This window comes from Oncorhynchus clarkii, chromosome 15 (genome assembly GCF_045791955.1).
Source record: "Oncorhynchus clarkii lewisi isolate Uvic-CL-2024 chromosome 15, UVic_Ocla_1.0, whole genome shotgun sequence".
In the NCBI taxonomy this organism is placed as follows: Eukaryota; Metazoa; Chordata; class Actinopteri; order Salmoniformes; family Salmonidae; genus Oncorhynchus; species Oncorhynchus clarkii.
In genome coordinates this window covers 18,819,429-18,845,433 of record NC_092161.1, presented here as the reverse complement: position 1 = coordinate 18,845,433, position 26,005 = coordinate 18,819,429, and the positions used below count along the sequence as shown (strand labels likewise).

The following is a 26,005-nucleotide window of genomic DNA, read 5'->3' as shown; positions in this document are numbered from 1 at the left end:
CACCCCCCTATCCACATCGATGGGACAGTAGTGGAGAGGGTAGTAAGTTAAGTTCCTCGGCATACACATCACAAACAAACTGAATTGGTCCACCCACACAGACAGCGTCGTGAAGAAGGCGAAGCAGCGCCTCTTCAACCTCAGGAGGCTGAAGAAATTTGGCTTGTCACCAAAAGCACTCACAAACTTCAACAGATGCACAATCGAGAGCATCCTGTCGGGCTCTATCACCGCCTGGTACGGCAACTGCTCCGCCCACCACCGTAAGGCTCTCCAGAGGGTAGTGAGGTCTGCACAACGCATCACCGGGGGCAAACTACCAGCCCTCCAGGACACCTACACCACCCGATGTCACAGGAAGGCCATCAAAATCATCAAGGACAACAACCACCCGAGCCACTGCCAGTTCACCCCGCTATCATCCAGAAGGCGAGGTCAGTACAGGTGCATCAAAGCAGGGACCGAGAGACTGAAAAACAGCTTCTATCTCAAGGCCATCCGATTGTTAAACAGCCACCACTAACATTGAGTGGCTGCTGCCAACACACTGACTCAACTCCAGCCACTTTAATAATGGGAATGGATGGAAATTGATGTAAAATATATCACTAGCCACTTTAAACAATGCTACTTGATATGTTTACATACTCAACATTTCTCATCTCATATGTATATACTGTACTCTAAATAATCTACTGCATCTTTATGTAATACATGTATCACTAGCCACTTTAAACTATGCCACTTTGTTTACATACACTACATTACTCATCATTGGGGCGGCAGGGTAGCCTAGTGGTTAGAGCGTTGGACTAGTAACCGGAAGGTTGCAAGTTCAAATCCCTGAGCTGTCGTTCTGCCCCTGAACAGGCAGTAATTGAAAATAAGAATTTGTTCTTAACTGACTAGCCTAGTTAAATAAAGGTTAAAAAAAATGTATATACTGTACTCGATACTATCTACTGTATCTTGCCTATGCCGTTCTGTACCATCACTCATTCATATATCTTTATGTACATATTCTTTATCCCTTTACACTTGTGTGTATAAGGTAGTAGTTTTGGAATTGTTAGGTTAGATTACTCATTGGTTATTACTGCATTGTCGGAACTAATGCAAAAGCATTTCGCTACACTCGCATTAACATCTGCTAACCATGTGTATGTGACAAATAAATTTGATTTGAAGTTTACATACACCTTAGCCAAATGGATTTAAACTCAGTATTTCACAATCCTTGACATTTAATCCTAGTAAAAAATTCCCTGTCTTAGGTCAGTTAGGATCAACACTTTATTTTAAGAATGTGAAATATATATACCTTGACTTTGTCAATACCTTGATGTCTTGAATATGTCTTCAATATGTCCACAATTTTCCTCCTCATGATGGCATCTATTTTGTGAAGTGCACGAGTCCCTCCTGCAGCAAAGCAACCCCCTAACATGATGCTGCCACCCCAGTGCTTCACGGTTGGGATGTTTTTCTTCGGCTTGCAAGCCTCCCCATTTTTACTCCAAACATAACAATGGTCATTATTTCCAAACCGTTATATTTTTTGCTTCATCAGTTGCAAACTGTAGTCTGGCTTTTTTATGGTGGTTTTGGAGCAGTGGCTTCTTCCTTACTGAGCGGCCTTTCAGGCTATGTCGATATAGGATCCGTTTTACTGTGGATATAGATACTTTTGTACCGGTTTCCTCCAGCATCTTCACAAGGTCCTTTGCTGTTGTTCTGGGATTGATTTGCACTTTTCGCACCAATGTACATTCATCTCTAGGAGACAGAGCGCTTCTCTTTCCTGAGCGGTATGACAGCTGCGTGGTCCCATGGTGTTTATACTTGCGTACTATTGTTTGTACAGATGAACGTGGTACCTTCAGGCATTTGGAAATTGCTCATTTTTTTCTGAGGTCTGATTTCTTTAGAGTTTCCCATAATGTCAAGAAGAGGCACTGAGTTTGAAGGTAGGCCTTGAAATACATCTACCTGGTACACCTCCAATTGACACAAAGTGTGTCAATTAGCCTATCAGAAGCTCCTAAAGCCATGACATAATTTTCTGGAATTTTCCAAGTTGTTTAAAGGTACAGTCAACTTAGTGTATGTAAACTTCTGACCCACTGGAATTGTGATACAGTGAATTATAAGTCAAATAATCTGTCTGTAAACAATTGTTGGAAAAATTACTTGTGTCATGCACAAAGTAGGTGTCCTAACCGACTTGCCAAAACTATAGTTTGTTAACAAGAAATTTGTGGAGTGGTTGTAAAACGAGTTTTAATGACTCCAACCTAAGTGTATGTAAACTTCCGACTTCAACTGTATCTAAATTCCTACTGTACAGTGACCAACTGGAATCTAATGTGACATGGCAAGAGCTACATGCATGCATTCTCTAGAGAGAGGCCTGGTTACGTAGAAGCTGAGAAACACACAACACCATATAAAGATGCAACCATATAAAGTCAACTCATAGTTCCACAAGAATAGAAAGTTGACTCAAATCACTGATATAGCAACTATTTTTGTAAAAACCTAGTGGCTGTACAAATCAATGTCTTGGATAGAATGTGATTCCGATATGAGAATTGCCCTAAACCTGTACAAAGCCATACAAATAAACAGACACAACCTCACAGAAAGCCTGAACTCAGTGGCGACACGTTGTACCGCTGGCTGGGCCGCTACATGTTTAAGTCACTAGTGCTTCCAACATGTCTAACGGCTCCAAAACTATCAATGTGACTGCTCCCTGCTGTGGTAAAACATTAAAAAGGCTAATGTGCCGGGTATTTAAATAATTGATTAAAGTCGTTCCTCTGGTGAGGAACTTTAAATAAAAATTTTAAGCGCGGCGTACAAGAAAGCCCAAAGTGACAGCTGGTGCGCTTAACGCATGGCTGCTCCCCTGAACCCTGAACATGCCGGGTCTTTTAAAGGTGTGGCGTGGCACAGAGGGGGCAACGTCTCTCCGAGAAGACTTTCGCTTCAGGGATTTTTTTAAAATATCATGACAGTAATACATCTGAGAAGGGGGCCACATGCAACTTATGAAGTGCTGGTTGAAATGGGTGGTGAAAGAAAGTTGCTACTGGTAAATGCTTGGTAGATGTCTTATAGAATATGCACTATTCTAATGTGGTACAAGAACATGATTTGGGACGTATTTGCTAAAATGGTTCATACAGATGTGGGATTTTAAATTTGATCAGTATTATTGCAGCAACATAATCATGCCGCAACAATTTTAAGGTTTAGTCCATAATGTTGCTTGATTGGTAGTTAGGCTACATTAAACTGGCAATACTGTTAATATAACTAACTGTGTGTTAGTGCACGTTTTCAGTTAATTTATGTAAATCATGAAGCTCATCTGCATTGCAGGACATTCTCAGCAACAGAAGTGTGATAAAATTAAGATCCTACATCTGTACAAAGACAATCAAGCACCTCAGTGTGATTAGGTGATTTTATGCATATTGTACCGGTGACCTTTTCCTATAAATCGATCAATAAGACAGTGTATGATAACAGAATCAAAATGAACATTTTAGACCAATACTGATATCATTAGTGTACATGTGACTGAAAGTCACCTGCAGGTACGAAGGGAACTCCTCTTCCAGTTTGGTTCTCTTTTTGCGGTATCTTTTCTTGACCTTCTCCAGACATTCAGACACCGGTGGGGTCTCCTCCGCTTGAGTACTCTCCGTCTTGTTCCACCCTGCAACACACAGACAGGAGGTCACAACCTCAAAGTAACAGTCAGGGAAATGCCTTATTACTGGGTTAAGTGTTGGATTTGATAGTCTGCCTGGAGTGTCAGATGGGTGGGACTTGCACTTTAGGGACTATTCCATTTGCTTACCTTCCTCTTTGCACATTGGGTTCTCAGGTAACGATCCTGTTGAGTATTTCCTGGATAGGGATCGCTTGGCTTTCTCTTGTCCCGTCCTGCTTCTCTGGCGGACCATAAACCCTCCAATACCTTGCCGGGAGACAAGTGGGAGGGAGGAGATATATGACAGCAATTTATGTCACCGGGGCCCTAATTATGTTAGACAGATGAGGGTCTTTCAGTCCAATTCCTGGCATTAATCTTAATTACTCAGTGACCTATGAGCACAGAGCCTGAGGGGAGATGTGAGTGAGCGAGAGACTTTCACTCTGGTCAATACACAATGACAGAGTGCATGAGTGAGAGACCAAGTCGCTTGGGATAAAATTGTCTGCTAAATGGCATATTATTATATTGTATATTAAAACGTGTGAGAGAGCAAACGTAAGAGAGTGAGTGTGTAAGAGTGTTTGGGGAACTTATCTCCTAGCCACTAGACCTGAGAGACAGAGTGTGAGAGAGAAAGAAGGGAGCATTTCGGGTGAGCCTATTTCTGGATAGCTTTGGTACTGAGAGAGAAGCCCCTATGGTCTGGAAGCAGACAAACAGAGCCTTCCAGCCTTCCTTACGCTGCCTCAGTGCAAGAGAGGGGAGACTTGATGATTTATGTGCAGGGAAAAGAGAGGAAACAGCCGTTTGAATTCAGAGTTGCCAGGATACCGCCTCCTTATGAGAAGTCCAACTCAGAGCATTCAATGGATAACCAACTCTCGTCATCTGTGCTAAATAAGAACACCAAGATATGAGATGCTATTACCACCAGTAAGGCACCATACACTAGACTTAAAATAGCCAAATTACAAAACATACAACATCATGTAGCCTAGCGGTTAAGAGCAATGGGCCAGTAACCAAAAGGTTGCTGGTTCAAACCCCCGAGATTACTAGATGAAAAATATGTCGATGTGCCCTTGAGCAAGGCACATAACCCTAATTGCTCCTGTAAGTCGCTCTGGATAAGAGTATCTGCTAAATTACTAAAACTTACATTTTAACACCATTGAAAAACTACTTTAATCTTGCAATGAACAACTTCATTAAACATTATTTAAGACAATTATCATATGAAAGAGGTTCACAATCAAGTAATAGCGCCACAGTATACCCCATAATAATAGCTTTGTAATCCACCTTAAATGACGCAGTAAACATACATTATTTGTGTGATACTGGTATGTTATTTGTGAGAATGTCTGCAGCCACTTGCCTCTCTCTGTTCACTAGAGCAGGGTGGAAATAAAATGTCTCCACTGTGACAGTTCATAACAAGTGACCTGGCAAACAGGAGAGACACACCCCTTCTCCATCTCTCCCCACCAGTTCTCCTTCACTCCCGCCCCGTCAAACCCAGCTACTTGACATGGGTGAGAGCTTGTGGCTCTCTGGCATAGACATTCGCATACTGTACACACATTCATGCATGCTTACACACACACTGCATTTTAACAGACAGCCCAATTCTGATATTTGTTCCCACTAATTGGTCTTTTGACTGATGTGAGGAGATCTGATTTGATTGGTAAAAAGACTTGGGAATGTGCACAAACTTCCGACTTCAACTGTATATACACACACACAAAGTTGAAGTCAGAAGTTTACATACACCTTAGCCAAATACATTTACACTCAGTTCTTCACAATTCCTGACATTTAATTTGAGTAAAAATTCCCTGTTTTAGGTCAGTTAGGATCAACACTTTATTTTAAGAATGTAAAATGTCAGAAAAATAGTTGAGAGCATGATTTATTTCAGCTTCTATTTCACATTCCCAGAAGGTCAGAAGTTGACACACTCAATTAGTATTTGGTAGTATTGCCTTCAAAGTGTTTTGGCCCATTTCCTCCTGACAGAGCTGGTGTAACTGAGTCAGGTTTGTAGGCCTCCTTGCTCGCACACACTTTTTCAGTTCTGCTCACAGATTTTCTATAGGATTGAGGTCAGGGCTTTGTGATGGCCATTCCAATACCTTGACTTTGTTGTCCTCAAGCTATTTTGCCACAACTTTGGAATGCTTGGGGTCATTGTCCATTTGGAAGACCCATTTGCGACCAAGCTTCAACTGATATCTTGAGATGTTACTTCAATATATCCACAATTTTCCTCTCTCATGATGGCATCTATTTTGTTAGGTGCACCAGTCCCTCCTGCAGCAAAGCACCCTCACAACATGATACTGCCACCCCAGTGCTTCACGGTTGAGATGGTGTTTTTTTGGCTTGCAAGCCTCCCCCATTTTCTCCCCCACATAACGATGGTCATTATGGCCAAACAGTTCTATTTTTGTTTCATCAGACCAGAGGACATTTCTCCAAAAAGTATGATCTTTGTCCCCATGTGCAGTTGAAAACCATAGTCTGGCTTTTTTATGGAAGTCTTCCTTGCTGAGCGGCCTTTCAGGCTATGTCGATATAGGACTTGTTTTACTATGGATATAGATACTTTTATACCCGTTTCCTTCAGCATCTTCACAAGATCCATTTCTGTTGTTCTGGGATTGTTTTGCACTTTTCACACCAAAGTACGTTCATATCTAGGAAACAGAACACTTCTCCTTCCTGAGCGGTATGACGGCTGCGTGGTCCCATGGCGTTTATACTTGCGTACTATTGTTTGTACAGATGAACGTGGTACCTTCAGGTGTATTGGAAATTGCTCCCAAGGATGAACCAGACTTGTGGAGGTCTACAATATTTTTCTGAGGTCTTGGCTGATTTCTTTTGATTTTCCCATGATTTCAAGCAAAAAGGCACTCAGTTTGAAGGTAGGCCTTGAAATACATCCACAGGTACACCTCCAATTGACTCAAATGATGTCAATTAGCCTATCAGAAGCTTCTAAAGCCATTACATAATTTTCTGGAATTTTTCAAGCTGTTTAAATGCACAGTCAACTTAGTGTATATGTAAACTTATGACCCACAATTATGATACAGTGATAAGTGAAATAATCTGTCTGCAAACAATTGTTGGAATGTCCGAACCGACTTGCTAAAACTATAGTTTGTTAACAAGAAATTTGTGGAGTGGTTGAAAAACAAGTTTTAATGACTCCAACCTAAGTGTATGTAAACTTCCGACTTCAACTGTATATAGACAGGCAAATGAAAAGGTCATATATAAACACAATTTCCGGGTGTTTTTTTCAGTAGGACATTATTTGATTGAGTATATATATATATATGAGTCAATGTTATTTTTCCAGAGGACTCTTTCACATTCAGTGGGAGAGCTTCAAAGGGCCAATTTGCAGTTGAAACAAAGAGGACACCCCACCTCTGTTTTGGTAAAAGAAAACTGAGGGATGGGTCTGGAGAAATCTAACCACTCTCAAATTCATAGACAGATATGGATGTAAGGATTGACTATCCATGATAGAACATTTTTCGTTTTAACAATGTTTTGAGGCTATAGGATTTTTACAATTACCATGTTTTACTCCAATTACCATGGAGTAAAACAATCTTACATTTTAGATTCTGCTGGGCTGTCTCAGCTCATGAGGTTATATTCTTCAAGAATCCATGGGCATACATAACATTTTTAAGTCCAAAAATGCACGTTTTGCACATTTAAAGTGGAACTGACAGCGTTTTAACTACTTGCAGATAAGAAACAGACAATCATAATATCAGTCAAAAATATCTAATTCCAAGTTTATGCTACAAAACCAACTTCATGAGGTTTTAAAATTATATTTGACTCAACATTCCATGACGTACACTAAAGTACTGTTGCCATCACTAACACAGACAGGCTGCTGCCTACATACAGACTTGAAATCATTGGCCACCATAATAAATGGATCTCTAGTCACTGTAATAATATTGACACATCTTGCATTTCTCATCTCACATGTATATACTGTATTTTCTACCATCATGCCTATGCCGCTCTGTAATTGCTCATATATTTATATATTCCTATTCCATTCCTTAGTTTTGTGTGTATTAGTTAGTTGTTGTGGAAATGTTAGATGACATGTTAGATATTGCTCCACTGTTGGAACTAGAAGCACAAGTATTTCACTTCACTCGCAATAACATCTGCTAACCATGTGTATGTGACCAATAACATTTGATTTGACAGAATAGATGGATGCAGTTCAATGCATGATTAAAATAATTCACCAATACATTTCTTGATAGTCCATAAAATATTGCTATCAGCTGGCTCGGTACCATTGTTTGCAACCTCCACTCGGGATGCACAGTTTCAATGACTCAATATTTATGGACAAAAACAGACAAACGTTACTAAGGCTATGGTAGCGTATCTATTTATGTAGCAAGCTAAAAACCCAGATAGCTACGCTAGCTAGAGGCTAGGAGGACATTATTTCAATGGAGGAGTGGGTGAGTAACTGACCTCGTATAATTTTTTTGTGTGGCTACACAGCTAGAGATGCATGTGTCATTTGGTTAGCTAGCAAGAAATGTGAATTGCTTTGCTAGCTATCTATGCTGAACGACTGTTATCCAGTTAGCATATCTCGAGTTTGCAAATTCACTCTGGCTAGCAATCTAACCCGATTTCAGAGCACTCGTCTGAGTGTGCCAGAGCGCAGAATAACCGTGCAAGACCCACTGAATATGACCGGTGTCAGTAAATGTAGGCAAAATAAAGTAATAAGTTAGTTGCGAACGCTCTCAATAACATGTAAACAGCCTAATCAGCTCTGCTAGGGCAAGTAAAATGGCCAGTGAGGTGTTCTCTCATTTGTGTCTGGAAGTAGCTGGCAAGCGAGCCAACTTTACCAGTAAGCTTGAGTACTTGGTTGGGACAATGCATGCATTGGCAGGCAAGCTGCAGAAAGACAAGCAGGCTGTTCTCCATTGTTTACCAGTGCAACTTTCACAACTAGCTGAAAAAGTTTGAGAGGGTTTATCTAATGTTCCTTCATTAGATTTGAGCTCATCTTGCTCTGGCTAGCATTAGTTGTTGATCTTGTTGTTGTTGATGTACATATAAGGAAAGACAGCCTACCTCTTTATGGTTGTTTGATCAATAGGACTGTAAAGTTCCCAAATGTAAAGGGACTATCATGGTATTTAGCTGCATATTTGCAGAAATCCAAACAAGTGTATTTTGTGGCTTTTGCCAAATGCGTTCTAAGGATCTAAAGTTGAGCTGTTGCTACTGTCTGTAAACACACAGTCCAGTTCAAAGTGAATTTTGGAAAATGGCTTGTTTGCATATACCCTTACTGTTCCTCTGATTGGCTATGGCGTACCAGTCTGCGTAGACCCCGGTCCTGGACGAGACAGATGCATCTCTGCATCTCCCATAAATCCGCTCCCTCCCTCCGCATCTCCCATAAGTCTGCATCTCCCATAAGGCTGCTCCCTCCACTCCTCCCATAAGTCTGCTCCCTCCCTCCCTCTGCATCTCCCATAAGTCTGCTCCCTCCCTCCCTCTGCATCCCCCTCTCGTCCTACCGCCATCATCCACCACTCTCCTTCCCTCTCGCTCTCCCCCTGTCCATTCATCCCTATCAACATCCTATCTTCTCTTTTCTCCTAATGGGGCTAAACATAAGATGTTCCTGCTGTTGTAAGATAAGCTTCATCTTGCCCGATCTGAACCTCAACCCATAGGAGTTCAGAGACAAAACTGATCCAGGGTCTGATCCTTTGTCAAACAGACAAAGTTTTGAATGTTAAACATACCGGGCCGGTAAGGTTTCCTTTTCCTTTTCTTGTTGCCGTCGGCCCCCTTCGCGTCGTCGTCGACAGGCTCCCGTTCCGGACTGGAGTCTGACTTCAAGTCACAGTCCATCAGGAGATCCCCTTCTGGAATGGAACACAACCATGTCACTAAAACCAGGACACAGACCATGAAGACGTTCATTAGGACACCCAAAAGAAAACACTTTTTCTAAACTACAATTAGAATTTCTTGATAATACCTCTACTTCTCCCATTTGGTTCTTGATGAACATGACCCAGCCCTGCACATATTAGTGACCCACAAAACCCTCAATGCATCTTTGATGGGAGGTCTGCCATCTTTGTGGGCTTGGTGTCAGAGTAAGACCTCTGGATGAGGAGCCACATCGGTACATTAGTGTTGGAATTCTAAATTAACCACTTAAACTATTTTAGGAGATAACCATCTTAGAGATAACCCTTTAGTATTTCTCAGATTATAAATGCAAATGGCATCTCCAGGATTAATAAGGATCGGACCCTTTTTTTCAATTTTTGCCTAAAATGACATACCCAAATCTAACTGCCTGTAGCTCAGGACCTGAAGCAAGGATATGCATATTCTTGGTACCATTTGAAAGGAAACACTTGGAAGTTTATGGAAATCTGAGATTAATCTAGGAGAATATAACATAATAGATCTGGTAAAAGATAATACAAAAAAATAAAATATATTTTTTTGCCCCATCATCTTTGAAATGCAAGAGAAACGCCATCATATAATATTGCAGTTTAGACTAAGTTTATATTTTGGCCAATAGATGGAAGCAGTGTGTGTGCAAAGTTTCAGATTGATCCAGTGAAGCATTGCAATAATGGACAATATTTTGTATCAAGTCAGCCCAAATGTGCCGAATTGGTCAATTGATACATTTTCAAGTACATAACTATTGAGAACATACAAAAATTATATGGTAATAGAAAATAAGTTTACACACTCCCAGGAATGTCATAAATTATTTGTCATTAGCTTTACACTAACTTTCACACATCTAGATGGCAGGGCGGGGTGGGTGTGGAGCCAGAGACAGCAGGAGTTCAAACTGTAGAAGCCATTTCCTACATTTGAATATAAAAATAGATTTGATCAAACAAAACTATGCTACATTTTATCTCTGGGACCCTCAGGATTTACTGAATAAGATTACTGAATATAAGTACATTATTTACCTTGAGGAGAATGTATCAAACCAGTTGCCGTGATAAGTGTTTTGTTGTTGTGTACCAATAGCATGGTATTCACTGTAATAGCTACTGTAAATTAAACAGTGCAGTTAGATTAACAACAATTTAAGCTTTCTGCTCATATAAGACATGTCTATCTAATCACGTTAGCTCAACCGTCCCGGTATAGGGACACTGATCCCGTAAAGGTTGTAATGATTGATATATATCCTTTACATACAGTGGTTGCTCCACTAAAAGTTTTGCGATTATGATGCAGGACTTAGTCATTTGTGGTTTAGTGCGTCACCACTTCATTGCTCCAGACCAGCGCAAGGGGGAGTTAGAGCACCCATTATGCTTTTGGGTCCTACTGTGTCTCTAACTGACAATGAATGGGCGACATAAACCTAAATAAGAACTGATAATTGTGCACAACTTCAGTATTACTTACTAACACTGTTGTTACACTAAGATTTTTTTAGGATTATTTCGCTCTTACTGTAGTACTGTAACCCACTCCCGACCGGCCACGGTGTACAGCGCCTGAGTGGCACAACGGTCTAAGACACTGCATAGCAGTACAAGCTGTGTTGCTACAATACCCATGCTGGCTTCGACTGGGAGACCTATGAGATGACTGTAGGTTTTTGGTTCCGCTCCCTCTAAAAACAGAAATAATTCTAAATAACAAACAACAAAGGCTTTATTTAGAAATTAGTAACAATGTCTCACCCCATGTTCAAGAATGGCTTTTTTCCTCGCTCGTTTTACATTATTTGAAAACAAAATCTACAAAATCTAATTATTTTTTTAAACAAAGCCCCTTGGATATTCTCACAGATATATTATTAACCCTGTTATTAGCAGGACAATATGTATTGGTCAAATTGTTCATGGCTCCCGAGTGGCACACAATGGGATTGCCTTGCAGTTCTCCAGCTGTATCCACTGAAAGCACGCGGGGCTCAAGGCACGAGGGCAGGGGGCATGGGATGGGCCGCAGAGCCACGCACAGAAGACGGACCTAGCCCATGGGGGAGGGGGGGTGTATCCCCGCTGACTAGGGAAACGTTCCCGTTGTTCTTAGTGCCAGTCTGCACGTTCAAACTAAAACAATGTAACTAATAATGGCATCTTTATGCTTTCGTTAAATAAAATAATAATAAAGTACTCTTTCAAAAATGCAGATGTGTTTAGTTATGGATCCATAACAAATTATTATGGGAATAAATATCACTGAATTACAAATATTGTAACAAAGTTGTCTAATGAAGGTAAACAAATTGTTGCTGACTGGAAAATACTCCTTCAAACATAGTCACATTGTCCAGCGCCATTATGGCTATTAGTAGGTAGATGGACAATAGACTTGCCTAGAAGGAGATAGGGGGAGAATTCTATCGTCAAATGTATTTCTTAGTTAGGTTGGCTGTATCACAACCGGCCGTGATTGGTTGCAATTTCAGTTTAATCCACCAGAAAAGACAAAACAAATAATACAAAAAAAAAATATTATTAGGAATCACATCCGATCGTGATTGGGAGTCCTATAGGGTGGCACACAATTGTCCCAGCGTTTCTCTCCCTCTAAAAACAGAAATAAATGTTTTGGCCTTTACAAATATTATTTTGGCCTTTTTTCAGATTACAATCGCTCACTTTTGTACAGTATGATAACAGTATGATAATAGCCATTTATGGGCTATTAGCAGGACAATATACCTTTTCCAACACTTCTCTGAATTTTGATACTTTGTGGATGAGGGCTCCCAAGTGGATGGGGGCTCCCTCAGTACAAAATGCTAAAGATGCAGGTTCGATACCCATGCCGGCCGCCACCGGGAGACCCATGAAGCGGCTTTTGGTTTTAATTTAGAATCCTCCAATCCTCTATATGTAGTTATTGGCAGAGAGTCATGTCATATTTTTCGATATACTGTAGGCCTACCGTAGACGACGTGTCTCACTAGTGTTGAGTAATGTTCTGTTAAAAGTGGTGTAGGTCTTATTTATTTAAAGAGCACATTGAAGTTAGAAGCAATAGGATTTGAAGCAATAGCCTACAACTATTTTAGCACTGTTTTGCGCTGCTCTGAGACAAGCATGGGGACTGGTCTTGATAAATCAATTTGATTTTAATTTTCACTGAATCTCCGTTTGGAAATTGGTTAGACTACAATTATACAATTAGGGTGTAGAAATGTTATGCTCTTAGTGTAACCTTCATTTGACTAGGCAAGTCAGTTAAGAACAAATTCTTATTTACAAAGACAGCCTACTCCTTCCTCCCCATCGGGGAATTGAACCCCGGTCTCCCGCACGACACAAGGATTATTTAGCTAAATAGCCCAGTATGTAGCCTACTACCGACCGTGACGTTGTGCAGCACCATATTTTCTATTCCATCCTAACGGAAACCCAGAGGCTTTTTCGTTTTTCTTGGAATAGAAACACCATAATATTAATGAAATTAAGCAACATTTCTTAAAAAATTGTCCCATATACTATGCTCATACAAAAAAAGTTTTTAAATTCTCTAGAACAGCCACTATTGAAGGCTATCAAATGCTTCTCAAAGATGCCCTCTGGTGGTCAAATTAGCACTAACTAGCATTAATGGTATCAGTGGTTGGCACTTAAATAACGTGCCATAGAATTCTGCAGTACGCTGCAACTTTTAAAGGACAAACCACTATATGGGACATGCACAAATGTACATACATATGCATACGTATGCATGATTAGTCGAAGGCTGACTTTTTCGTTCATATTTCACATTTTTCTAAATGCCATGAGGTGGTACATCTACAGTGGTTGGCTATAACACCTACAGACATAACAAAATAGTCCCTAGTACCTGATCACAACCATAGTTCACAGTAAATACTGAGATACTTCTTCACACTTCAAAACAAGGTTAATGTAATCTATCTATATTTATGTGCATTGTCATAAACCCGTGTACAGTCATGGCAACATAGTTTTATGTGATTTCTAAAGCAGCCACTGAAAATCTCCCTCTCGGCATGGCTTGAAAATGTGCCCGCTGCGTGAGTTAAATATAGAGGACCAAATATAGCGTGAGCGGGAAAGGGTTAATTTCTCATCATTAGCCCTTGCTTGCACTGAGAGCCAGGTTCTGATGGATGGGCTGGGGATTAATTCAGTTAGCCCCGGCCAGCTTCCTCTCATCACCAAAATGCCAATTGAGGTATAATTTGCTGACTGCTGTTTTCAAAAGCCTTTCTTCTCTCTCCAAGTCATATTCATTATATGCCTGCCTGCCCTCATTCCCCACCTTTCCTCCTCCCTTCCCCCCCCCCATCTCCTTCCTCCTCCGTTTCCCTCCTCATTCCATCTCTTTCCGACAAATAGGTTCCAGTGCAAACGTCAAGCATTACTAAATTCGTTTGCCTTTACGTTTTCTGTGCATCTAAATCTTGAGATGAAGGGAACATTGCTTCCTGGCAAACATCGGTCTTTCCTTTTGACCGTTCTGATTAAATGGAAACGAGGGAAGGGTGTATGCAGATCCCCTCCTGTGTCATACCAAGAAAATCTAACTGAAAAGTCTATCCTTAGAAAATAGCCCAGATATTCCGGTCCTGGCCAATGTGAAAGAGAAAACCTGAGCTTTATATCCTAGTTCAAATATATCAATCTACAAAAAAAAGCCAATAATGGGTTTATTTGAACAAGCTTATTTATTTTTTTACTTTGTAACTTTTTTTTCCTCAAGGCGGAATAACCCCAGCCAACCCATAGTGAACACCTAGAAGTCTTTACCTCCGCGGTCGTCCATGTACCCGTCCCCGTCCTGGGACAGCTCTGAATAGTGGGGGTACGGTGGGGTCTGGAGCACAGCCACGCTGTTCTGGTTGATGATCTTCAGCTTGAGCTTGGGTTTGGGCCGCCTGTTCTGCCCTCGGCGGGTTGAGGAGGGCACTGCCAGGCTCTCCAGCTGGCACAGGCCAGACTCGGTCAGACACACCCCATCCTGGGTGTATGTCTTCTGGATTTCTGGAGGTATGGAGGAGGGGTTAATTAATCAATCTACCAAGCCTGTTTACAAGTATGAAATGTAGCTCTCGAGGACTACCCTGTGTTGTGAACACAAGTTTGTTTGTTGTACTAGACAGATACAAAGTGCAATACTCATGAGTGATTCACTTTTCCCTGCAGTCTCCCACGTACATGTCTAAAACCATATGTGACCATCTTGTTTACAAATACTGAAATACTTGTGTCCACATAACGTGGATATTACGTTAGCGAGTCCAACACTCAACGAGCGACAACATTTAAACAAAGTAATGATTAATTTGAGTCACACCACTTGATAAATGGCACTGTGATTTATCAGGGTAGTGCTGTTTTACCTGGCTCTCTCGTTTTAGACACAATCTGGGCCACCATCGGGGCCTCGCAGCCGTCAGATAGGAGGGCCTCCACTTTGCCTGCATGACAAATATGCAAAATGTCAAAGGATTGAGTATTTAGATTTCAGTGCATTGAAGTCATATACAGCAGTAATATGGAGATGAAACAAATAAATGCATCAAACATCAAACACTGGATTTCACCGCTGACACCAAATGTAAAGAATACTTCCTTAATTTTTTTTATATTATAAAATAATTTAATTGAGATTTAATTCATTCATTTTATTATTTAAATAAAACTCCACCTCCCTCCCTTTTTCCATCACTCCCTCTATTTTCTCGGAGGTAAAATCTGTTCCCAATTTCAAGAATTATCTGATAGAATGAGTGAGTGAACAGGCTGCAGCTTGAATTTTAAATCTAGCCATCTGCTGTTGTAATTTGGTTGAGGCTGGTCCCCTTAATAAAAAAAGAGGATGACTTTGGGCTAATTGAGTGGAGCTGGTTGCATTCATTGCGATGAGCTTGGTAACACTGTAAACAACATTTAAGGCCTTACCCATAGGATATACAACTAAGCTGTGTTTGAATACCCATACTAACATACTGTATACTAAAAACTTAATGAGTACATACACTACATACAATTAGTTTATTTTAGTATACTGTAAAAAAAAAACTGTATACTTTTAGTTGAATGTACTAGATCCTCTCCTGTTTACCGGAAGTTGATGCTGTTGCTATGCAACTTGTTGCTAGCATAAACCGGCTTGTGGGAAGTGACAAATTTCTCTTAAAGGACCAGGGCACAAATAATAATCAATCATTTTGCTCGTTATTTAGCCATCTTACATATAAAACCTTAAATTGTTCATCAAAAATGGTGAATAATTCACCAAAGGTTTATGAGAAGGGTGTGCATAACTGCACACCCAGCTCACTCAGGTGCTTCGCTATATCACATGAGACATTGTCCGTAAGCTTGAGTTCATTTGCACACAAAGAAATTATACAACGATGGAAAGACCTGTGTTGTCCTTGTTAATTCAGACAGAGACGAGCTCCAACTTCATAGCCTCAAGTTTGGCCCACACATTGAATATAGTTGGAGAGTCCCTGTAATCCTAGATTCAGATAATTCAGGCGAGAAAAAACATCACCCAGTCATGTGAGAAACTCGTCATCATGCAAGCAGTCAGACAAGTGAAAATTATGGTCAGTAAAGAAAACTTTAAGCTTGTCTTGTCTTTCAAGCTATCAAGCATTCCCTTGGCAGCAAGAGCCTCTCGGTGGATGCTGCAGTATACCCAAGGGGCATCGGGAGCAACTGCTTGCACGTGCGTTACCACTCCATTATGTCTCCGTCATGGCTTTTGCATCTTTAGTACAGATACCCACTAATCCACTATGTCTCCATCATGGCTATTGCAACATCAGTACAGATACCAACACATCTTGACCACCAAAGTCCATTTGATGTCAAAATGCTGTCCAGTACTTAAAAAATATCCTCTCATGTTGTCCTGGTTTCCAGTGGTTTGCAGAAGAGGATGTCTTCCTCAATTGACCCCCCATAAACGTAACAGACATATACCTGGAGCTGTGCAAGATGAGTCTGTTGACTCATCTGGCTGTAAAGCATAGAATTCACGGGCTTGTATGCAAAGCAGTAATTGTTTCAAACCATCTCCTGCCATGTCACTGATGCGTCGTGAAACAGTGTTGTTTGATGAAGGAATTGTCTGTAGTATTTTGGTCATTTCCCCCACCATTGCCCCAGCCTTATCCGCAGCAGCAAGAAGAATTAAGTCCTCCACAAATAGTACAGAGCTTGCCTGCCCTAGCCCTCGGTAGCTCACCATATAAGACACATATAGCCACTTCTTATTCATGGTTTCTGTTGCTTTTATACATGTCTTACAACTCAAAAGTCATCTTAATTTTCACTCAAAAATAAAACCCATGGCTTATTTTTCAAATGGGTATGTTTCGTTTCTAAATGTCTGCGCAAGAGTGAAGGTTTCCCACAAGAGAGTAATGGTTAATGTGATTGGATGTTAATTATTTGACTAGGCTACCTGTATTTGACATTGTGTTATTTTACTGAACACTAGATGGTTGCACTTTATTCATGGCAGTGAAACGAGGCTACTCAGGCGAGAAGAAAACATCACCCAGATGTATAGCGCCATTGGAAAATCTAAATGGACTGTTTGAAAATGTGAATCACATTTTTATTTGACGTACCCTGACAGTATTGCGCGTACCCCAGTTTGGGAATAGTCGAGTTAAAGCAATGAATTTGTATCCTCTCTCGTCGGACTTTAGCTGCATATTTAACTCCATTTTCTTCAAATCTGAAAATGTTGCGAAGCCACGCCCATTCAGGCTCTCACAGACCTGTAACTTCTTCTTTAAGAGGCTCCTCTGTCCTCCACTCGTTACCTGTATTAATGGCACCTGTTTGAACTTGTTATCTGTATAAAAGACACCTGTCCACAACCTCTTAAAGAAGAAATTACAGGTCTGTGAGAGCCAGAAATCTTGCTTGTTTGTAGGTGACCAAATACTTATTTTCCACCATAATTTGCAAATAAATTCATTAAAAATCCTACAATGTGATTTTCTGGATTTTTTTTCTCATTTTGTCTGTCATAGTTGAAGTGTACCTATGATGAAAATTACAGGCCTCTCATCTTTTTAAGTGGGGGAACTTGCACAATTGGTGGCTGACTAAATACTTTTTTGCCCCACTGTAGCTATACAGCTATACAGTAAGGTATTGGCCTCATAATCATACACATAGCATTCACCGTGTGTGGGCTAGGTCTGGAGTCTTACCCTGTGAAGGCAGAGCGTGCGTTCGACACATGGTGCAGTCAAAGCCATCATCCGCTGCATTCTCCACCTCCTCATCTGTGACCAGGCCCTGGCAGTAGGCATGGATCCACCTGACATGGGAAGGAGAAGACGATTAGATAGTTACATATGCACTTTAAACGTGCAATTTAATGTCTATGTACACTACCGGTCAAAAGTTTGGACACACCGACTCATTCAAGGATTATTTATTTGTACTATTTCTACATTGTAGAATAATAGTGAAGACATCAAAACCACAAAATAACACATATGGAATCATGTAGTATCCAAAAATGTATATTTGAGATTCTTCAAATAGCCACCCTTTGCTTTGACAGCTGTGCACACTCTTGGCATTCTCTCAACCAACTTGTCACCTAGAATGTATTTCAATTAACAGGTGTGCCTTCTTAATTTGTGGAATTTCTTTCCTTAACTTCTCTAGGGTAGGGGGCAGCATTTGGAATTTTGGATGAAAAGCATGCCCAAATTAAACAGCTTTCTACTCAGGCCCAGAAGATAGGATATGCATATAATTAGTAGATTTGGATAGAAAACACTCTAAAGTTTCCAAAACTGTTCAAATAATGTCTGAGTATAACAGAACTGATTTGGCAGGCAAACATCTGAGAAAAATCCATTCAGGAAGTAGGATTTTTTGTGTGTGTAGTTTTCTATTCAATGCCATTACAGTATCCATTGACTGAGGACTCAAATTGCAGTTCCTATGCCTTCCACTAGATGTCAACAGTCTTTAGAAATTGTTTCAGGCTTGTATTCTGAAAAATGAGTGAGTAAGAGCAGTCTGAATGAGTGGACCCTGCCGTGTCACAGAGCTTTTTCATGCGTGCGACCAGAGAGAGTGCCTTTCTTGTTAACCTTTTATATTGACAAGGTTATTGTCCGGTTTAAATATTATAGATTATTTAGGCTAAAAACAACCTGAGGATTGAATATAAACATCGTTTGACATGTTTCTACGAACTTTACGGATACAATTTGGATTTTTTTTGTCTGCCTGTTTTGACTGCGTTCGAGCTTGTGGATTACTGAAGAAAATGCGAAAAAAAAAGAGATTTTCGGATATAAAGAGAGACTTTATCGAACAAAGGGAACATTTATTGAATAAATTGTCTTCTGAGTGCCACCATATGAAGATCATCAAAGGTAAGGGATTCATTTTCTCTCTATTTCTGACTTGTGTAACTCTTCTACTTGGCTGGTTACTGTTTGTAATGATTTGTCTGCTGGGCTATGTTCTCAAATAATCGTAGAGTATGCTTTCGCCGTAAAGCATTTTTTAAAATCTGACACCGTGGTTGGATTCACAAGAAGTTCATCTTTAAACCAATGAAAAATAGTTGCATCTTTGCTGAATTTTTATAATGAGTATTTCTGTATTTGAATTTGGCGCTCTGCAATCTCACTGGATGTTGGCCAGGGAAATTATGTAAAATATATCACTAGCCACTTTAAACAAAGCTACCTAATATAATGTTTACATACCCTACATTATTCATCTCATATGTATATGTATATACTGTACTCTATATCTACTGCATCTTTATGTAATACATGTATCACTAGCCACTTTAACTATGCCACTTTGTTTACATACTCATCTCATATGTATATACTGCACTCAATACCATCTACTGTATCTTGCCTATGCCGCTCTGTACCATCACTCATTCATATATCCTTATGTACATATTCTTTATCCCCTTACACTTGTGTCTGTCTATAAGGTAGTAGTTTTGGAATTGTTAACTAGATTACTTGTTGGTTATTACTGCATTGTCGGAACTAGAAGCACAAGCATTTCGCTACACTCGCATTAACATCTGCTAACCATGTGTATGTGACAAATAAAATTTGATTTGATTTGATTTGAGGTTGGACGCTAGCATCCCACATACCCTAGAGAGGTTAATGCGTTTGAGCCAATCAGTTGTTTTGTGACAAGGTAGAGGGGTATACATGAGACAGCCATATTTGGTAAAAGACCAAGTCCATATTATGTCAAGAACAGCTCAAATAAGTAAAGAGAAATTAAAGTCCATCATTACTTTAAGACATGAAGGTCAGTCAATACAGAACATTTCAAGAACTTTGAAAGCTTCTTCAAGTGCAGTAGCAAAAACCATCAAGCGCTATGTTAAACTGGCTCTAATGAGGACCGTGTCGTGTCTTTGGCATCATTAAAGTGAAGACTTATTTTATCAAATCAATTCTCTGTAATTATTATTATGTGATTAAACCAATCATGTAAATGTAATTAACTAGGAAGTCGGGGCACCAAGGAAAATCTTCAGATTACAAAGTTATAATTTTCCTAATATAACTTTTCCGATATTTTAATATCTGATCAATTAAGTCTTCTAATTAATGAATTACTCTTTAGTCGCATTCCAAACGTCGTAAATTGTTGGTTATCTGCACGAACCCAGCCTTTACTATGAATCATCAATACACCAATTGTCTTAATCATTTATTTACTAACTAAATAATCACAGAAATGTATAAACAAACAAACAGTAAATATGATTACAAGGAAATGATAGGGGAGGCTCCCTAGTTGCTAAACCGATATGACGGCTTGGTAGACAAAGGGAAGTGGGTGTGGACTGAGAAGGGCGGGAAAGACCAAAATCACTACACAGGATAATTTATATTGAATGAAATGCTAATCCTTTGCACATGAACGCTCAGGCATTTCGGGAATAATTGCAATCAATATATATTTACGCTCAGTGTGTCGTCGTGATCTCTTTTGGAATCGTCCGTCTTTCTGCTGGAATGTTCATCTGATTGTCTCTCTGCTTCCATGAAGTCGCTCGAGGTTAGAATGGATACCTCAGCAAACTGGATGCAGTTTATCACAGTGCCATCCGTTTTGTTACTAAAGCACCTTATACCACCCACCACTGCGACCTGTATGCTCTAGTCGGCTGGCCCTCGTGACTTGTTAATTGTTTACTCCATGTGTAACTCTGTGTTGTCTCTTCACACTGCTATGCTTTATCTTGGCCAGGTCGCAGTTGCAAATGAGAACTTGTTCTCAACTAGCCTACCTGGTTAAATAAAGGTGAAATAAATAAAATAAATAAAAAACGTCAGAGCACTATTCAGAAATGTTCCTACAGAATAGATATTTCAGCGGTTGTTGGCCCTCGCATCTCAGGTCGACAATTTCCAGCTGCAGACTAGTAAGTAGTACCGAAGATTTGCTCTTATTCTGTCGGTATCGATAGTCTCAGAGTTTAACCATTTCCACCTGTGTAGCCAATGCTCGCACGTGGTTTGGTTAGGAATTCAACAACCATTAAAACCTTAGCTTATACTGAGGTTTTTGTGGTCTCTACTCAAACCTTCGCCCCCTCTGTGGTCTGAAGTGGGTTTTTTCAGGGGGGGGGTTTATTCGTAACAGTAGAAATGGGCTCTCCCATGAGCCAGATTTTGTCTGTGCTCACGGGGGCGGGCCAATGACTTAGTTAAACTTTGAAGGGAATACAATTCTCTCACATTAACTGTTCAACATCACCTTACATAATTTCACAAATAGTTTCATCTTTACTCATTCATTTTCTACAATAATTAGACGCAAACCTCATAATGGAGGCTCCTGTATAAACTGAGTTATGGTAATGTGGCTGTATTGTCTTTCATGAGGTCACGACATGAAACAAAACCGACCGGGTCGTAGCTGGTTTTCACACTCTCCATAACATCTTGTTCAGTTCTCAAGTTCTGTGATGTAGAAGAAGTTCTTTGTTCTACTGTGAAACTCTTTCTGCATGGCCATGGGAAGAGAGTCTCCTCCAGGAATTTACAAACTGAGATAACATAACCTGGGTGTAGGAGAGGGAGAGAGAGGGGGGGATGGTACTCGCTTTACCCAAAGAGGGCCACGTCATGACAACCTGCTGCAGAGGATAAGTTCATTAGAGTTACCAGCCTCAGAAATTGCAGCCCAAATAAATGCTTCAGGGTTCAAGTAACAGACACATCTCAACATCAACTGTTCAGAGGAGACTGCATAAATCAGGCCTTCATGATCGAATTGCTGCAAAGAAACCACTTCTAAAGGACACGAATAAGAAGAAGAGACTTGCTTGGGCCAAGAAACACGAGCAATGGATATTAAACCGGTGGAAATTGGTCCTTTGGTCTGGAGTCTAAATTGAAGATATTTGGATCCAACCTCTGTGTCTTAAGCGTGGAGGAAGAGGTGCTATGGTGTGGGAGTGCTTTGCTGGTGACACTGTCAGTGATTTATTTAGAATTCAAGGCACTCTTAACCAGCATGGCTATCACAGCATTCTACAGCGATACGCCATCCCATCTGGTTTGGGCTTAGTGGGACTATCATTTGTTTTTCAACAGGACAATGACCCAACACACCTCCAGGGTGTGTAAGGGCTATTTGACCAAGAAGGAGAGTGATGGAGTGCTGCATCAGATGACCTGGCATCCACAATCCCCCAACCTCAACCAAATTGAGATGGTTTGGGATGAGTCAGACCGCAGAGAGAAGTTAAAGCAGCCAACAAGTGCTCAGCATGTGGGAACTCCTTCAATACTGCTGGAAAAGCAATCCAGGTGAAGCTGGTTGAGAGAATGCCAAGAGTGTGCAAAGCTGTCATCAAGGCAAAGGGTGACTCTTTTGAAGAATCTCAAATATAAAATATATTTTGATTTGTTTAAAACTTTTTTCATTACTACATGATTCCATGTGTTAGTTTTGATGTCCTCACTACTTTTTTTACAATGTTGAAGATAGTACAAATAAAGAAAAATCCTTGAATGAATAGGTGTCCAAACTTTTCACTGGTAATATAAGTATTCACACCCGAGTCAATACTTTGCAGAAGCATTTTTTTAAACACTTTTTTGGTTACTACATGATTTTTTGTGTGTTATTTGATAGTTTGATGTCTTCACTATTATTCACCAATGTAGAAATAGTCAAAATAAAGAAAAACCCTTGAACGAGTAGGTGTTCTAAAACCTTTGACCGGTGGTGTATACAGTGGGGCAAAAAGTATTTAGTCAACCACCAATTGTGCAAGTTATCCCACTTAAAAAGACGAGAGAGGCCAGTAATTTTCATCATAGGCACATGGAAAAAAAAAAAAATCCAGAAAATCACATTGTAGGATTTTTAATGAATTTATTTGCAAATTATGGTGGAAAATAAGTATTTGGTCTCCTACAAACAAGCAAGATTTCTGGCTCTCACAGACCTGTAACTTCTTCTTTAAGAGGCTCCTCTGTCCTCCACTCGTTTCCTGTATTAATGGCACCTGTTTGAACTTGTTATCAGTATAAAAGACACCTGTCCACAACCTCAAACAGTCACACTCCAAACTCCACTATGGCCAAGACCAAAGAGCTGTCAAAGGACACCAGAAACAAAATTGTAGACCTGCACCAGCCTGGGAAGACTGAATCTGCAATAGGTAAGCAGCTTGGTTTGAAGAAATCAACTGTGGGAGCAATTATTAGGAAATGGAAGACATACAAGACCACTGATAATCTCCCTCGATCTGGGGCTCCACGCAAGATCTCACCCCGTGGGGTCAAAATGATCACAAGAACGGTGAGCAAAAATCCCAGAACCACACGGAAGGACCTAGTGAATGACCTGCAGAGAGCTGGGACCAAAGTAACAAAGCCTACCATCAGTAACACACTACGCCGCCAGGGACTCAAATCCTGCAGTGCAAGACGTGTCCCCCTGCTTAAGCCAGTACATGTACAGGCCGGTCTGAAGTTTGCTAGAGAGTCTCCAGATCTCAACCCCATAGAAAATCTTTGGAGGGAGTTGAAAGTCCGTGTTGCCCAGCAACAGCCCCAAAACATCACTGCTCTAGAGGAGATTTGCGTGGAGGAATGGGACAAAATACCAGCAACAGTGTGTGAAAACCTTGTGAAGACTTACAGAAAACGTTTGACCTCTGTCATTGCCAACAAAGGGTATATAACAAAGTATTGAGATAAACTTTTGTTATTGACCAAATACTTATTTTCCACCATAATTTGCAAATAAATTCATTAAAATCCTACAATGTGATTTTCTGGATTTTTTTCCCTCATTTTGTCTGTCATAGTTGAACTGTACCTATGATGAAAATTACAGGCCTCTCATCTTTTTAAGTGGGATAACTTGCACAATTGGTAGCTGACTAAATACTTTTTTGCCCCACTGTATGCATGCAATTTGAACATATACAAGTGTAAATACAGAGAGAGACAGACAGGTGCACATAGACACATAAACAAGCACTTAGCTACGCACTCAAACAGACTCTGATATGCATTAACCCGTTTGCTACAGCAACGATACGTTCTGTCCCATCAAGCCTTACGATGAGTAAATTACACCGTAGTAGATCTTTGGACTGTTTCCTTTGTCAAACTGGACGCTGGCTGCCAACTTGCCACATCTACACAGTGTTGCCAGGTCCTAGTTTCACCCAATCATTCTCAGGTGGTGCAAGGCCTGGCAGAGAGAGAGAACGCTGCTCACCTGTCACACTGGCGGCACTGCACGATGAGCTCGTCCTCACGGTAGCTGCGCATGCACATTGGGCATGATGTCAGGCTGGCACAGGGTCCGCACTGGGTGTAGTTGTTCTGCCAGTCACACCTCATGCCGGGGGAGGTGGCACCGCACTGGGTACAGGAGACACACCTATGGCAGGTGAGAGAGAGGGTGGCATGAGTGGGCGATGTTAAGCAGGGGTGAAACACAATCGCAATCGCAGCGACTCCAGTATATCTAGCATACCTCCCAACACAGAGAGAGTCCAAAGATAATGCACTTGTATCACACATATACAGTGCCTTTACAAAGTATTCACACCCCTTGACTTAGTCCACATTTTGTTGTGACAGCCTGAATTCAAAATGGATTGAATAGATGTTTTTCCTCACCCATCTACATACAGTACAATAACCAATAATGACAAAGTGAAGACATGTTTTTAGAAATGTTTGCAAATGTATTGAAAATGAAATACCTCATTAACATAAGTATTCACACCCGAGTCAATCATTTGTAGAAGCACCTTTGGCGGCGATTACAGATTTGAGTCGTCTTGGGTATGTTTGTATCAGCTTTGCACATTTGGATTGGGGGATTTTGTCCCATTCTTCTTTGCAGATTTTCTCATGTGCTGTTAAGTTCGATGGGGAGCGGCGGTGAATAACAATCTTCATGTCTTACCACAGATTTTCAAAAGGGACTTGGGCATTTTTGTTCTGATGCCATTTCAGCGTTGCTTTGGCTGTATGCTTGGGGTCATTGTCCTGTTGAAACTAGAGGTCGACCGATTATGACTTTTCAACGCGATACCGATACCAATTATTGGAGGACCAAAAAAAGCAGATACCGATTAAATCGGACGATTTTTATATATACATTTGTAATAATGACAATTACAGCAATACTGAATGAACACTTATATTTTAACTTAATAATACATCAGTAAAATCAATTTAGTCTCAAAAAAACATTCAATTTGGTATAAATAATGCAAAAACAAAGTGTTGGAGAAGAAAGTAAAAGTGCAATATTTTCCATGTATAAAAAGCTAACGTTTAAGTTCCTTGCTCAGAACATGAGAACATATGAAAGCTGGTGATTCCTTTTAACATGAGTCTTCAATATTCCCAGGTAAGAAGTTTTAGGTTGTAGTTATTATAGGAATTATATAACTATTTCTCTCTATACCATTTGTATTTCATATACCTTTGACTATTGGATGTTCTTATAGGCACTATAGCATTGCCAGCCTTATCTCGGGAGTTGATAGGCTTGAAGTCATAAACAGCGCAATACTTGAAGCTCAGCGAAGAGCTGCTGGCAAATGCAGGAAAGTGCTGTTTGAATGAATGCTCTATCACATCATAGACTTAATTATAATATAATAACACACAGAAATGCGAGCCTTAGGCCATTAATATGGTCAAATCCGGAAACT

The 26,005-nt window shown here is 40.3% G+C and overlaps 1 protein-coding gene across 1 annotated transcript in view; it reads right to left on the bottom strand.

Moving 5' to 3' along the window:
- LOC139367007 (histone-lysine N-methyltransferase 2C-like) overlaps positions 1 to 26,005 on the bottom strand; it is a 221,964-nt gene that overhangs the window by 63,273 nt on the left and 132,686 nt on the right. The window contains exons 19-25 of the mRNA XM_071104854.1: positions 24,550 to 24,714; positions 17,997 to 18,106; positions 15,153 to 15,230; positions 14,560 to 14,793; positions 9,568 to 9,690; positions 3,872 to 3,991; positions 3,600 to 3,727 (exon numbers count right to left, since the gene is read on the bottom strand). Of these exons, the coding sequence (XP_070960955.1) occupies positions 3,600 to 3,727; positions 3,872 to 3,991; positions 9,568 to 9,690; positions 14,560 to 14,793; positions 15,153 to 15,230; positions 17,997 to 18,106; positions 24,550 to 24,714 (958 nt within the window). The remainder of the gene's footprint in view (positions 1 to 3,599; positions 3,728 to 3,871; positions 3,992 to 9,567; positions 9,691 to 14,559; positions 14,794 to 15,152; positions 15,231 to 17,996; positions 18,107 to 24,549; positions 24,715 to 26,005) is intronic.